Consider the following 15,877-nt stretch of genomic DNA (forward strand, 5'->3'; position numbering starts at 1 on the left):
GTCTATATATACTACCGCAGATGAAACGAAATCGGTATGTACGTTTCACCCTTGTTGGCATACTTTTCTGGCATTGGTAGTGGGAGCAAATTACCGGAATATCATAAATTATGTACTCCACTCCTGGCTCATCGTTGGTGAGTTTGTATTTAAGATTAGATAAAATCTTATGTATAAGGTGATGCGATAAAAACCGCATGCGTTGTTTTATTACATAATTTGAATTTATTTATTTTGGAAATAATTTTTATTCACATCGTGTCCGGCACGACATACATATCGTCATCTGAAATGCCCAAAGACGTAATCCTCAACGTAACCCTTTGAGGGTTACGTCTTTGGGCATTTCAGGTGACGATATATATTTAAGTTTTGAGCACCGTAATGGTGGAATACAAACGTCGACAAAATACGAATGAAATAGACATTTGGCTCGCAGTTGGCAGTCTTGGAAATTAGGACTCGTCAGTCATGTCTTCTATCTCGCGCTTTCTTAGCACGCTTCAAGCTCCCTGCATTCAGCAAGTTGACAGCACTTAGTGCTTAAAGTTCCTAACAAGCTCCCTAAGCATAACGCGTCCACGCTCATTGGCAATACGCTTAGCAAGCTCTCTGCGCTTTGCATGCGCCACGCTCATGGCCCACAGCAAGCTTTATGCGCTCTCCCTGGGCTACCTATCGAAAATCTCCGAGACGACATCTACCCGGTTATATCTGAAACGATATCCACAGTATGCAAACCTCCTGAAGCCGACATGATTCCAAATATGCACATCCGAGCCAACATTAACCATCCGATTACTGACATCCCAATAGAAACATGCCGATAAAAAATCGAGCTGAACGATTATTCCAAAGACCTCTGAGCCGAATCAAAAATCCTGAATAGTCTAACCAATCTAGCTACAAGGTTAATCCAGAGCCGATGCTAACACTTTTGTGCTGACTATAACCATACGAGTCGCCTTGATACCACTTAGAGCATACACAGGCCCATGAGGACATAAAAAAGAGCCGATAATTGCGAAGCTGAGTTCCAAACCGCTTTAAGGAACCCACGTAAACAACACTGATGTGCTTTCGAAGGTCACGAAACGTAAGAACACTTATAAATGTATCAGTCGACCATTTGTAATTCGAATTATTTCATTTTTATACCCTCAGCATTTATGCTAACGAGGGTATATACACTTTCATACGGGCAAAATGTGCCTCATCGAAATAATGGTTTTAGACCCCAAGTATGTTTGGACGAAATGTGTTTCAGACAATTTGGAGTCGATTGAACAATGTCCGTCCATCTGTTTTTCGAAAATTTGGTTTTCGTAATATTTTGTCCAAACTTAGTTTAAGTTCGAAGATGGGCTATATCGGTCCACTCCTTCCGGTTCGAAAATGTTCGGAAAATTTGTGCGCACGATAACTCTTGAAGAAAGTAACCGATTTGATCCATACTTTTCACATCGTGAAGTTTCTACTAAACTTAGATGAGGTTTCAAAATGGACTCAATCGGTCCAGTCCTTCGTGTACTTCCCACACAAGTTCAGATTAGGACCAGTTCTCGAATCGCTTTGATTTTTGTTGCAACAACTTGTATTCATTGCCCCCCATACGACGGTACAAGTTTAATCAGGGGCAAGTCCATACTTCCTGAGAAAATAGCCTGAAATATGCAAAAATCCCTATAACACCGTGTGTAGTGGATGGAGCGCAAGATAACTCTTGAACGGATTTGCCGATTCGGTCCAAATTTTGGCCTTCGTAATATTTTGTCCAAATATAGTTTAAATTCGAAAATAAGCCATATCGGTCCACTCCTTCAGGTACCTCCCCCACAAATTTCAAAAATGTTCGGAAAAATTGTGCGCACGATAACTCTTGAAGGGACTGACCGATGTAATCCATACTTTGCACGTCTTCATATATGTACCAGATATAGATCAGGTTCGAATATGGACTATATTTGATTACTCCTTCTGGTACCTCTCACACACAATTTCGGATAAGTTCACTTTAAGACCTGCTCTCGAATCACTTTGATTTTTATTGAAACTATTTGCATTCGCTACCTCCATTACGACGGTAAAAGTTTTTTCAGGGGCAAGTCCATATTTCTATTTCAAAATTTAGTTTCACTTCTAAAATGGCGCATATCGGTCCTCCCTAAGAGTACCTCCTCCACAAAGGTTCAACATTTGTGTCTTAGTGCAGTTAATTCCCAATCCACATTTTTGTCGGCAAGTTCAAATGTCCAAAAAAGGGCCACAAACTTCTGAAGAGACCTTTAATACATTCGATCTGTCCGTAGGTGAAAGTTTCACTTCACATTGGCTGAGGGTATACATCTGTCGGCAAAGCCGACTGACACTTTTTGACTTGTTTATTCGAATTATTCCATTTGTAATTCTAATTATTTTATTTGAAATTCGAATTATTCCATTTGTAATACGAATTATTCCATTTGTAATTCGAAGTACCTTATTTGAAATTCGAAACAAAAAAAAAAAAAAAATAAATAAATAAATAAATAAAAATACAAATAAAATGATTCGAATAATAAATTGAATAATATGAATTTCAAATAAAATAATTCGAATTACTAATTATAAATAAAATAATTCGAATTAATAATAGAATAATTCGACTTACACATGGAAAAATTTGAATTACATATTGAATAATGCGAATTACAAGTGAAATAATTCGAATTACAAATGAAATTATCGAATTACAAACAGAATTCACGAATTACAATTAAAATATTCGAATTACATCTGAAAAGGTGTATATCAAAATATTTCAAAATTTAAAAAATTTCATTTAATAAATTCCAAGTCAAAAAAACATCTCACACTAAATAAGTTGGTTTGTATTTCAAACGACATCGTCTTCTTTCAACGAAATGTTCAATTTCTCAAAAAACATCATACTGTTTGAGACATGTGATATCATAATAACAATAACAATGCCAACATAATTTTTAAAATGAAGTTATCATTGATGCCTCTTACTACACGTGGCGGCGGCATTGATAAGGACTTCTTTTTTTCATAGTTTTTATTACCACCAGCATTGACACTGTCTGCAAACTTTTTCATTATTATTTTTTTTTCTTGCATTTCAAAAATGTTTTCCAAACTGTGAACATTTGACATATTTGCTGACATTAAGTTTCAATTCTTTGAAAACACAAAATCCTAGCTTGAAGCATCAAGAAAATGGAAAAATGCTGTTGGTAATAGTAAAAGGAGAAAAACAAGAACAAGTGAAATCCAACTCCTTCATCAAAAAGAGATGGTGTCTGCAACAGAAATAAGATATCCTTGTTTGTGAAGAAAATAAAAAAAATGAAAGAAAACAAAAGTAAAGTGCCAGGCAGGCAGGCAGCTAAGTAATACGAGAAGGAAAACATAAATTGATTTATGATTGTGTTGCAGGAGGAGCTGGGAAAACATCATCAACAACATAGAAACGAACACGCGAGCAAACGAAAAACACTTTAGACAGATAAAGAAAAATGAAACAATCGCCATGTAGACACACAGGGTCATAAATGCATGACCATGGGATAGACAATACAAAAGAAATCAAAAGAATGTAACGGATAAATCCCCTGTAAAATTAAATTCCAAACGAAATTACTTAAATTAATAATACCCAGAGGGCCAAGAGGGAGATAACATGGTGGAAACACATGTAAAATTTATAAACATATAAAAACAAGAAGGGTTCTGCGAAAAACTAAGTTTCAGGGATAAAAAAAATTCTTTCGCAAAATGTTAAATTAAACTTGGCAGCCTATTAGTGAAACAAGGCACAAGTTGAGCACTTTATGCCAGTATTCAGGATGAAGATAAAACCGCATACAAAAAAAATCCACCATAACTAAAGTATTTCACTGACAATATGCCTGGCAGCCAGGACGTTCGCCAGTAGTTGCATGCCGTAGCAGATTGTTGTTGTTGCGCGGGTGATGATAAAAGTTATGACAGAATATTAACTTTATCCTGTGTTGGTTGACTGGCTCAAGCTGAGGGCGATTGCATATGACAAAAGTTGTGCATCCATCCAACTTTGTCCTTGTTAATCAGACAAATAACAACATTAAGCCACCACCACCATCATCACCCGCTCACCAACCAAATAAATTTTATCACAAAGACATACAACACATAAAGTTTGCTAAACGATTGGACAACCTGCAGTTTTATATAGTTTGATGAAGGTGGTTTTAAGCCATTTGCATTGCAGATTTTGAGAGCTGTGTTCAGATCGCAAACTTGAGACGGTTTAAATCTTAACTTTTTATGTTTTCTTAAGGTAAAAACGTGGAAATTATATGACGAAAATGGATGTGAGATAATTTAAAAACGAACCGGCTATACAAAAATCACACTTTTCAAGACATGGGTAGCTGCACAAAAATAGAAGGCAATACTTGCGAGAAATATTCTTCGAAGCATGTACCACCTGCTGTATTAGCTATGCCCTGACATGGACATATTATGTGAGCAATCAGCTTTCAGCTCGTCTTATATGTTGACAGTGCGCAATCACCCGTATTCTAGAGGCGGTTGTTGTTGTAGCAGCGCACATATGTTCGTTCGTGTATTATTTTGAGTTATCAGGTTCTGGTTCCTCGGTATCCAGACTCGAAAATTCTACAACCTGGACTGGTTGTGTCCATAAAGAATCAGGAGAGAGTGGGGTTAGCTGGTCATATAAATGCAATAAATGCAGCGTATCGTGTGGTCCCAATTCACATGCGAGGCATGTGTTGGGTATCGTATCGATTCGGGCCCAATACGCATTGAGGCGGATGTATCGCCCGAATATTAACTGCCCTAAAACCACTTGTGTCTGCCTTGGCGGCTGGCTTTCTTCAGCTGCTATGGATGGGGGTGATCCCCAAGTACGGCATTCACACTGTATATCTGTACTGCCTGCGCGAATGCATCAGTGTGAATGCTATTCGAGCTAGAGGTGGGCGATGGCCTTGTTTGCGGCACTAGAAAACACGACACAACAAAACTAAAGGGTTTAGTACTTAGTCGTGGCTAAAATGTTGTTGTTGTTGTTTATGTACGTATTTGTTGTTGTGTCGTGTATTCGCCACGAATACGACAATCGCACACCTTTAATCCAAGCCTGCCTGATAGGCTCGTTGGTCTAGAGGTTCTCGTTTATATCTTTGGACATTTCTCTTTAGATCATCCACATGCAGGACATGTCTTACGTTTCGTCCTATCAATTCAGGTCAAATATGAATTGAAGCGGTTGCGTCGTACGAATCTTAATTGGGCTAAAACTCGTGTTTGTCTTGGCAGCTGTCGTTGTTCTGGTACAATGGATGGGATGTAATCTCCACTGGATCTTTGAAATGCCTACGCAACTGCATCAGTGTGAATGTTGTCCAAGCCTAGGGGTTATAGTTTGTGCCTCTGGACATCTCTTTAGATCATGAAGATCTCTCCTGAAATGCTTGGGTGGGGAAGCTTGTCCATTAAATCGTTACAGGAATGCTCACGGCGATAACAACCAAACAGGTAAAACCTCATTAAAAAGATGCACTGCTGCCATGAGGAGGCGCCCTGTTGCAGTCCTCAGGGCGGCTTTCTGGCAGGTTTGGACATTCTTCACTGCGTAGCGCTAACATTTGCATACCACGCTGGTTCCGCATAGCTTAACACAGACCGGCCCCTATTGCTTTGTAAGAGGTCAACAAGGTTTATTTATTTGAAAATGTTTGCCTTTTTAGGCGAAGATCATTTTTTAAGATTAATTTTTTGATTTTTTTTTATTTAATCGAGCTTTATGATCTATTATGCAAGTGAAAAAGGAAAGCCGACGATTCGAACCCACACACCCACCACTATGTGACATGCATGTTTCGTCTTCGGTAAAGACTCTTCAGACATATAGGATGTGGAGTGGCTTCGATGTCCTCGAACTTTTCTTCTTTCAAATGCATTTTTGTTTTTTTTTTTTTTGTATTTTACAACAACAATGAGGATTTTCCCATCTAGTTGTGCTTTCATGACAAACGCTTAGCGCTGCCTTTGAAAGTTACGAGTTGGGCTCTGAACGCTAACACGCCGTGACAACACTTTTTTCCTGTGTTTTTCAAGGACGTGGGTTCAAACCCCAGCCTGGCTCAGCTGATTTTATTTATTTGAAAATTTTTGCCTTTTTAGGCGAAGATCATTTTTTAAGATTAATTTTTTGATTTTTTTTATTTAATAGAGCTTTATGATCTATTATGCAAGTGAAAAAGGAAAGCCGACGATTCGAACCCACACACCCACCACTATGTGACATGCATGTTTCGTCTTCGGTAAAGACTCTTCAGACATATCGGATGTGGAGCGGCATCGATGTCCTCGAACTTTTCTTCTTTCAAATGCATTTTTGTTTTTTTTTTGTATTTTACAACAACAATGAGGATTTTCCCATCTAGTTGTGCTTTCATGACAAACGCTTAGCGCTGCCTTTGAAAGTTACGAGTTTGGCTCTGAACGCTAACACGCCGTGACAACACTTTTTTCCTGTGTTTTTTTTTATTTATATAATTTATTATACAACGTTCCAAACGAGGCTGAACGTCTTCAATTGCTGACAATCGTGTACTGAATTGCCTTCAATTATGCTGTGGAGCAGAATATCTGCAATGGTCTTTGCCTACTAAGATAGAATCGGTCTGTACGCCTCTGGTTATGTCCTTGGCTTGGGTTTAGTAGCCACCATGTCCATTTTCTAGACTTCAGTAATAATGTGGCTGGCTATCGACAGGGTGTTAATGTTGGTAAGGTACTCGACTTTCATCAAGATGTTTCCGCACAGTCACTCTCAAATGCTGGTCCACCGCCTTCGAGTATTCGGACAGTAGGTGATAACGAGCGATTACACCAGTGATGGTTTTCAGATAAAAACCTCTTCTGACTTAAATATCAGAAGTTCTCTGGCAGTTCTGTGAAGCGTCATTGGTCATAAGGCCAATAATAATTTTTATGTGTTGTGCCCGTTCAGACGGTGGTCATGAGGCCATTTTTTCGACTAATACAAGTATTATTTGTGTAGTCGACCTTGGTCCCGATGTTCACCCTTTATCCGATACGAAGTCGACAACGAGCATGGAACCCCTTTTAAAAACTTTAGTGTGAGAACTATATGAAAGAGTGACTCTAAATATTGGGACATTTTGGGGCGGATATCTTAGAAAATAATTGCTTCCAACGACTACGGCTATTTCAACGCGATCCGAGAAGTGGCGTCAAATTGGATTGGAATTTTTGGGGCTAATGGGTTATAAAGTTTGAATGCATGGACTTGCCTACGAAAAAATATATGGTAGTCAGAATCACAAGGATTATCTTCTGAAAATTTTAAAATAATCCTAGAACTGGCCTAAACTGCACCTGAGCGAAAAAAATTGGGTTTTGGTGAGGGAGGTACTAGGAGTTTCCCGATATAGTCTATCTTCGAACTTGATTAAAGTTAGAGAGGTATATATTACGATGTACAATGATTGGACAAATGATAGTCAATCCTTTCGATAGTAATCGTGCCCACCAGCTGTTTTAGTTGGCTGTTGTAGGATTTGTTAGAACTTTTGAACCATTATGTCCTGCCCACGAAAAACACTATAAGACCGTAAAGAGGGCCACAAGGAGTACCTTCGGTACAAATTTCACAACGATCCTCGAGCAATCCATGAACTGCACTTAAGCGAAAACTTTGAACTTTTGTAAGGGATGTACACGAAGGTGTTGTTGATATATGTAGACTTTTTTGGAACCTGATGTATGTTTGGAAGAAGTTTTACAATGTGCAAAATTTCAGCAAAATCGGTTACTCACTTCCTAAGTGATCGTGCCGATTAGTCATTTTAATTTTAGCTGGTAGCGGCAAGGCTTTTTTACGATTTTGGTCCGTTATCTCAGGAGGCTTTCAAAAAAAGAGGTTTTAATTTAAAGACCGCAGATAATTAAAGTGAATTATTTAACGTGTTAATTACGATGCAGTAATCTGGAGCTTAAACATACCTCGAATAACATTTACATTTAGGGAGTTGGTAGAAAAATATCACAATAAAAATTGAATACCAAATTTTATTTGGAAATCGAAGAAACCGTTCTTAAAAATATGTATTTATAAATAGCGCAATTTGCAGCAGCTTTTTTTACCACAACCTCTACGCAGCATTGGCAGCCTCTTGGCCTTAGGTTAGTCGAGTAGCAACATATCGAACGGAAGCTAACTTTGTTGTTGCATTCGTGTATTGTGTTAGTAGAAAATAACAAAGAAAGAAAGGAAGAAGAAAGTAACAATGGATTGGCTGCTTGCTCTTTCGTTGTTAGTTGAAGCTGATTGTTTGGTTAGTGGATGTTACTCGGCTTGCATTCAAAAGCTATTTACGGAACTTTGAGTCCATCAAAAGACATAACCAAGTTAACGATAAAAATCTAACCAAGAAACACAAAAATAAAACAAAAGAAAGCAAGAAAGAAAACTCTGCAAACTTTCCGAAAGGAAGAAAGAAAGGAAGAACAAAAACCCCGGAACAAGATGTTTGCAGAGTTGTTGCATTCAATGTTGGTTGGTTGTTTGAAGTTTCTACTTTACTCTTGCCAGTTCTGACCTTAAGGACATGTTCATAATTAAGGTTCCGGTAAGTTTTTGTCTACGTTTTTGTTGTTCAAATTGTTGTTGTTGGTGTTGTATTAAAACAGGACTATAAAAAGAAAGACAATAAAAATGAAACAAAAATATCTATGTATAAGAAAAATGTTTAAAAATGAGAACAAAATTCAAAATGCAATGAAACAGCAACAATGTAAAGTGATTGACTTGGAATGGTTATGTATGTGGCCACAACCGTTGACAATAATGAATGATCAGCTGAAAAGCAAAAAGCTAAGGTGAATGAATATGAATTTGTTTCGTAATTGAAATGGTTTTTGTCTTTGAAATTTCTGAAGGGAACATGCCTTCGCTCTATGGATTGTTCAAACACCGTTTGTGGGACCAGAGATTATCTGTATGACGATATTTAAAACTTCCGACAGTCAAAAAGTGGTAAAAGTCGAAAATATAATAAAACTGTGTGAATCTTATGTGAACCATAAATGTGAATAACACTATGCAACACGAAAATTATTAACCATATTCTGACACCACAGCGTGATAGAATACCAAAAATTAGAAAACACGTGTCCCGGCAATCACTTCAACTTTCGCGGTTATGGGCCCACAAAGGCCTGAGGCATTGATGTCAAAAGGGAACATTTTGTGGGGGCTCATATCTTCTAAATCGCTGAGTATTTTGAGTTTACTCGTTGAAGCAAAGTTGTAGCTCTCGACTTAAAGAATAATAATTGTGAACACATAAAATCCATTCAACCTCATCTTGAAGGTCAAAATCGTAAAGGTCAAATTTCCCTTATAATTTGTTCTCGGATTTTAGGCAACAGATATCAAACCGATCAGGTGGTTGTTTCTGAACGGTTTGATATCTGTAGCCTAAAATCCGAGAACAAATTATAAGGGAAATTTGACCTTGACGATTTTGACCTTGAAGATGAGGTAAGAAGCAATGTCCTAAAAGTCCCCACCGGTCCCATGTGTGCAAACACAGTTATTCGTGGTCCAAAGTCAACATTTTCGTAGTCAAAGGTCAAAATTTTTTACGTTTTCGGATTTTCTTGAAAACGGTGGGTCTAATCAAAAAGTGTCTAGAGCAAATATTGTAGACAGAAATTTTCTACAAGAATGGCGGTTCTAAAAAACACATCATTAATATGCACTTATAAGGGAAATACGCACGTACTCAGGTGAGACGGCTAAAATAACCGGAGTAACCGGTTCGGAGCGTGTTTAGTAGAGTCATTCCATGTTAGAGTGATTTTATGCAAAAATAACCCATTTTACCAACCCCTGTAATCTAAAGCCCAATGGGAACTCTCCAATTTTTTTTGAATTTTTGTCAATAGGTAGGGTTTGTTGCGCTGATTACGGAAATGTATAATTTTCATGGGCGGCGGATCCGGTTCGCCGGTTATTTAACCCGAAAGGTCAGATTTAAAACCGGGTTAGACCCGGTTCCACTGAACCGATTACTGCAAAGTGGGTATCGTTTGAAAGCTTATGGAAATACCTAACATATGACGTTGTTCTTTTAATCGGTCCGCCTCATTATGTTCTAAGGCGGTTTACTTCTTCACATGTGTAATTTCACACTTATATCACTATATCTCAGGTGACTCCTATTGGAAAGTCATAAAGATCATTCTTGTAGACATTTTTTAAGCCTACAACTTTTACTTTAGTCGATTTCTGATAGGTCTTGCCGTTTTTGAGAAAAATAAAAAAACTGAATAAGGCCTCCAAAAAATTACCTTTCATCTGAATAACTTCGTTTGCATACATGGGATCGTTGGGGACTTTGAGGACGTTACTTCTAATGGCAAACCCTAGCTTTCCACCAAAATTTATTTTTGTAAGAATTTTTGCTATTTCTATTTTAACTGGACTATGAAACATATTTTAAAATTCTTGCAAAGAATGCCGGTTAAGATTCTTGCGGGCATAGTAAAGATGTAACGTGGTACATTAATATTCTTAGATTTACCTTCATCCGACCTCTATTTAGCATATCATACGTTCGATGCAAGTGTATGGCAAATAGTTCTCATTCACTTCGCTTCATTGTCCGAATTTACATTCTGGTTTTTCCACCGAAGTTGTAGAATGCCGCAGACTAAGTGCGAGTGAAATAGACGTGTGGCTCTTCCGTAGTCCCGGTAGCTGGTACTAGTCAGTCAAATCTTCGATCATGCGCCCAGCACGATCCCAGCTCTTACAATGCTCTAACTACCTGCTCTTAGCAATCTCCGTGCGCTTAGCAAGCTCAATGCATTTAGCAATCTCCCTGCACTTGCTCTTAGCCAGCTCCCGCTAACCGATCTCTTCCCCGACAGCAACCCGAATACCAAAGAGCCGAGCTCCTCACCCGATTATCTCCAAGCCGAGAGTATCCGAATACTTCAGAACCGAGGCACATATCCGATTATCACCGAGCCGAGGTACACCACCTAGCCGACAGCAACTACCTGTCTATCGTCGGGCCGGCCATATCTACGCAATCACCATGGATCAACGCAATCACCGAGGTACACCACCTAGCCGACAGCAACTACCTGACTATCGTCGGGCCGGCCATATCAACGCAATCACCATGGAGCCGCCAGCAACCACCCGATTGTCATCGAGCCGACCGACATTAACCACCCTATTACCATCGAGCTCATTATATCAACCCGATCACTGACTTATATGGAGCCGACAGCAAACATCCGATTGTCATCAAGTCGACATCAACAACCCGATTACCACCAATTCAACTACAACAACAAGACTGCCATCGAGCCAACAATAATTACTCGATTATCATATAAACACCAGTCTCCCTTACAAATCAACCTGCGTACGTCCCAAATATGAGGGTATAAAAATCGCCGAAATTCTTGCCAAAGAAACATATATTTGGATTAAAGCCCAAAAGTGTTGCAGAGGATTAACCTGAAGGAATGCATCACCATAGTCCATTTTGGAAGTGGATCTTATTTTGGGAGTCATATCTTTCTATGAGTCATGGGAGTCGTTTCACTCCAGTCTCAGTCCATTTTTCTCAGTTGGTAACCGTATAACTTAGAAGTCTTGGACCACTATGTCAGGAAGCATGGACTTGCCCCACGATAAACAAAATATTGCTGAAAACAGGACCACAAGCAGTCACATAGATATACATTTCCAAAGGATCTTCGAACTGACCAAAAACTGCACCTAAACAAAAATGTTGAAATGTTGTGGTGGAGGAGTGGACCGATATAGTCTATATTCGAACTTTATCTAAGATTCGCAGAAATATTACGATGTGAAAAGTATGGACCAACTCGGTTGCTGCCTTGAGAATTATCGTGCGTACAATTTTAGCGAAAGGTTTGAACTTTTGTGGGGCAGGTACCTGAAGTTGTGGACTGATATGGCTCATCATCGAACTTAAACTAAATTTGGACAAAATATTACGAAAGTCAAATTGTGGACCAAATCAGAACATCCGTTCGAGAGTTGTCGTGCACTCCAACCACCACATATGGTGCCAAAGAGGGTTTTTACACCTTTCAGGCCATTTTCTCAGGAAGTATGGATTTGCCCCTGAAAAACTTGTACCGTCGTAATGGAGGCAGCGAATACATGTTGTTACAAGAAAAATCAAAGCAATTCGTGAGCAGCTCTTAAACTGCACTTTTCCAGAATTTTGTGTGGGAGGTACCCAAAGGAGTTGCCGTACCAAGAGAGAATAACAAATCCAAATGAGAGCTATGTCAGCCGTTGTTTAACAAAGGGACATTACTCTCCCATCAATTTTCTCTCATTTATTTTGGGCACCAATGATATATAGTCTATATTCTAACATGATTTATGTCTCCCAGAAATCGACTCCGAATTGTTTGAAACGGATTTCGCCCAAACATACTAGTGGTTTAAAACTATTATTTCGATGAGGCACATTTTGGCCGTATGAAAGTGTATATATCCCCGTTAGTCTAAAGACTGTGGGTATAAATATACTACAACAAGTAAAAAGTATCAGTCGGCTTTGCCGACAGAGATATACCCTCAGCCTGTATATATTGAAACAATTTTGTCCCAAAAAAAAAAAAAAAAACGTATGTATTTAGGGGTTTTTAAAAATGTTGGGAAATTGCACCGACAAAAATTTTCATTAGGATTAGAGATCAAAAGTTTTGCGGAGGAGATACTAAAAGAAGTGGATCTACATTGACCATTATGAAAGTGGATCTCCAGCCACTACATATGGTGCCATAGGGGGTTTTTACACACTTCGGGCTGTTTGCACAAGAAGTATGTTCTTGCCCCTGAAAAAAACTTTTACCATCGTAATTGAGGCAGCGAATGCAAGTTGCTTCAACAAAAATTAAAGTGATTCGATATCAGGTCTTAAAGTGAACTTATCCGAGATTTTGTGTGGGAGGTACCGGATGGAGTGGACAAATATAGTCCATATTTGAACCTGATCTATATGTAGTAGATATATTAGGATATGTAAAGTGTGGACCAATTCGGCCACTTCCTTCAAGAGTTAAAATATGAACAAATTTTCCGAACATTTTTGAACTTTTGTGGGGGAGGTACCAGAAGGAGTGGACCGATATGGCTTATCTTCAAACTTAAACAATGTTTGGACAAAATATAACTAAGGCCAAATTTTGGACCGAATCGGCAGATCCGTTCTAGACTTGTCTTGCGCTCCAACCACCTCACACGGTGTCATAGGGGTTTTTTGCAACTTTCAGGCTATTTTCTCAGGAAGTATGGACTTGCCCCTAATGAAACTTGTACCGTCGTATGGAGGTAGTGAATATAAGTTGCTAAAACAAAAATCAGAGCGATTCGAGAGATGGCCCTAAACTGAACTTTTCCGAAATTTTGTGTGGGAGGTACCCGAAGGAGTGGGCCGATTGATTCTATATTGAAACATTATCTAAGTTTGGTACACATTTTACGATGGGCAAAGTATGGACCAACTCGGTTACTCCCTGCAAGAGTTATCGTGCGGACAAATTTTCCGAACATTTTCGAACTTTTGTGTGGGAGGTACCGGAAGGAGTGGACCAATATAGCCCATCTTCGAACTTAAACTAAGTTTGAGCAAAATATTACGACAGCCAAATTTTGAATCGAATCGGTTCATCCGTTCGAGAGTTATCGTGCGCTCCAGCCAGACAGACGGACGGACATTGCTCAATCGACTCCAAATTGTCTGAAACACATTTCGTCCAAACATACTTGGGGTCTAAAACCATTATTTCGATGAGGCACATTTTGCCCGTATGAAAGTGTATATAACTCATTAGCATAAATGCTGAGGGTATAAAAATGTATTCTTTATAAGTCGGTCATTTAATGGGATTAAAAAATATTCTTCTGATAAAACTGGGTATTAAAATATTAAGCGCCAAGCAACAAATTCCTCCAGAAATACATAGATGACGTTTTTCTAAAACCCCTCCAACTTTCCACATAACGTAACATAACGTAACATAACATGTTTTCTATAAAAAGCCTATAGCCCACAAAATATCCCCTTTAGGGATTTCAGCGAATAAGACAAATCAATATTTTGTACCAATTATAAAATTGTTATAACCGAATTTGTGTTTTAACGATTTCATGTCAATTCATAGAATGTGGTGGCTGGTAGTTTTAATTCAATAGACGGATAATATATTTTCAGTTTGCACAGCATGCCGATATTTGACATTAGCTTTTTCACATCAAACTATTTTTTTTTAGATTAACCTTATATAAGTTACCACTACATATCATCAAAATCGAATAGCTGCTATTTGGAATTGGAAATTGCAATCAATGCCAATTGTCCTTTCCACTTTCGATACAGTAATAAAAATTTCAAATGTAGTTGTCAATGTCCTCGATGATATGGATAAAAGAATTAAATCTGTTAAATGGTAGCAATGCTTGCAGTGATGCATTATCACGACAAACTGCAAAATGTTAAAACAAAGCCACGCACGCAGCAAAGCCGTGGTTGGTGGCAGGCACAATGAGAGATAAAGCACACTAAACCATGAGAAGCACGCACCCTCCATGTAAAGGGGGTCGGTTGCCTGGCGTTTGGATTCAAAAATAAAATATTTGCATCGAAAAAATACAAATATTGTATATTGTATATTTTGTATGAAAAAAGGTAGGAGGTAAACGAACATAGGCAATATGTTGAAATAGCATGAGAAGTAAAGAAAGAGAGAAAGGAAGGAAAGGGGAAAGATTCAACAAAGCTTTAGCCGTAGTTAACAATGTTGGAGGGTAGGGTGATTTCATTGTTGGCTTAGATCCACAATCAATCCTTCCCTACTCACAACATAAGCACAAACCATACACACACACATTCACACAAAATATAACACATACATCCACACACCCATGTAAATGTAAAATGCAGCAACAGCAGCACAACAACATAATGAATGTTTGATGCAAAAATCCATTAGATTTGAGGTAAATTAAAGTTTTACATCTAAAGTATGGATGGAGGAATGGTTGTTGTTACATAGTTTCCGTATGAAATGGTGGATAGAGAGTAAAGAGTAAAGTATAAGATTGATAGATAGACATATAGACAGAGATAGAGAAAGAAATATAGAACGGGGGAAAGGAAAGCAAAAAGAACACAAGCCAAATTAACATCGAATACTTACATGTCACTTGGTAATGTTTCAGGACTAGATGAACGTTCATTGCTCCATGGTGAACTGGTTGTTGTCATGCCTGAAAGAGAAGGAGGAGGGAAAATAAATTACTACAACATCAGCATCAACACAGAATACAAATGTAAATCGACATCAATTACACATTTTAAAACTAAAGTAATTAATTTGCCAAATCTTCATTAAAATGTTCTTCAATTAATTTTTAGGGTAAAGTCGAAAACGTCGTGTTGAATGAAAATTTAAAAATTAAGTTACTAAACAATTGTACATATTTATGATAATTAGTAAACATAAATATGTCAATCTTCCCAAAAGTCCCCATATATTCTGAAACTTGTTATAAAATTGCGATATGCGATTTAAGATTAAAATATGTTTTCTTGGAAAAATGTACGACGGGAAAATGTCACGACGGAGTAGAAAACCACTATCAGCAAAACAATCACACGGCGGTGGGTGCTTTGACACCGAATTGGGCCTGAACCTCACTAAATCAGTGTAAAAAAAAAGAATACGAGACTATCCCGCAGTTACCCAACAGCAATAACACACGCAGCACATA

General features: G+C 38.2%; 1 protein-coding gene across 50 annotated transcripts in view; it reads right to left on the bottom strand.

The window, feature by feature from the left end:
* The window catches only part of hppy (MAP4K3-like protein hppy), a 456,589-nt gene that overhangs the window by 39,257 nt on the left and 401,455 nt on the right, over window positions 1-15,877 (bottom strand). For 32 of the 50 annotated variants that reach the window (XM_073958030.1, XM_073958054.1, XM_073958051.1 and 29 more), the window contains exon 7: window positions 15,304-15,373. In XM_073958030.1, the coding sequence (XP_073814131.1) occupies window positions 15,304-15,373 (70 nt within the window). Of the gene's footprint in view, window positions 1-8,639; window positions 8,733-15,303; window positions 15,374-15,877 lie in introns of all 50 variants that reach the window. The other 18 variants (XM_073958040.1, XM_073958036.1, XM_073958011.1 and 15 more) reach the window with 1 other exon arrangement.

The sequence above is a fragment of the Musca autumnalis genome, unplaced genomic scaffold (assembly GCF_047663935.1).
Source record: "Musca autumnalis isolate F117 unplaced genomic scaffold, ASM4766393v1 scaffold_5, whole genome shotgun sequence".
NCBI lineage: Eukaryota > Metazoa > Arthropoda > Insecta > Diptera > Muscidae > Musca > Musca autumnalis.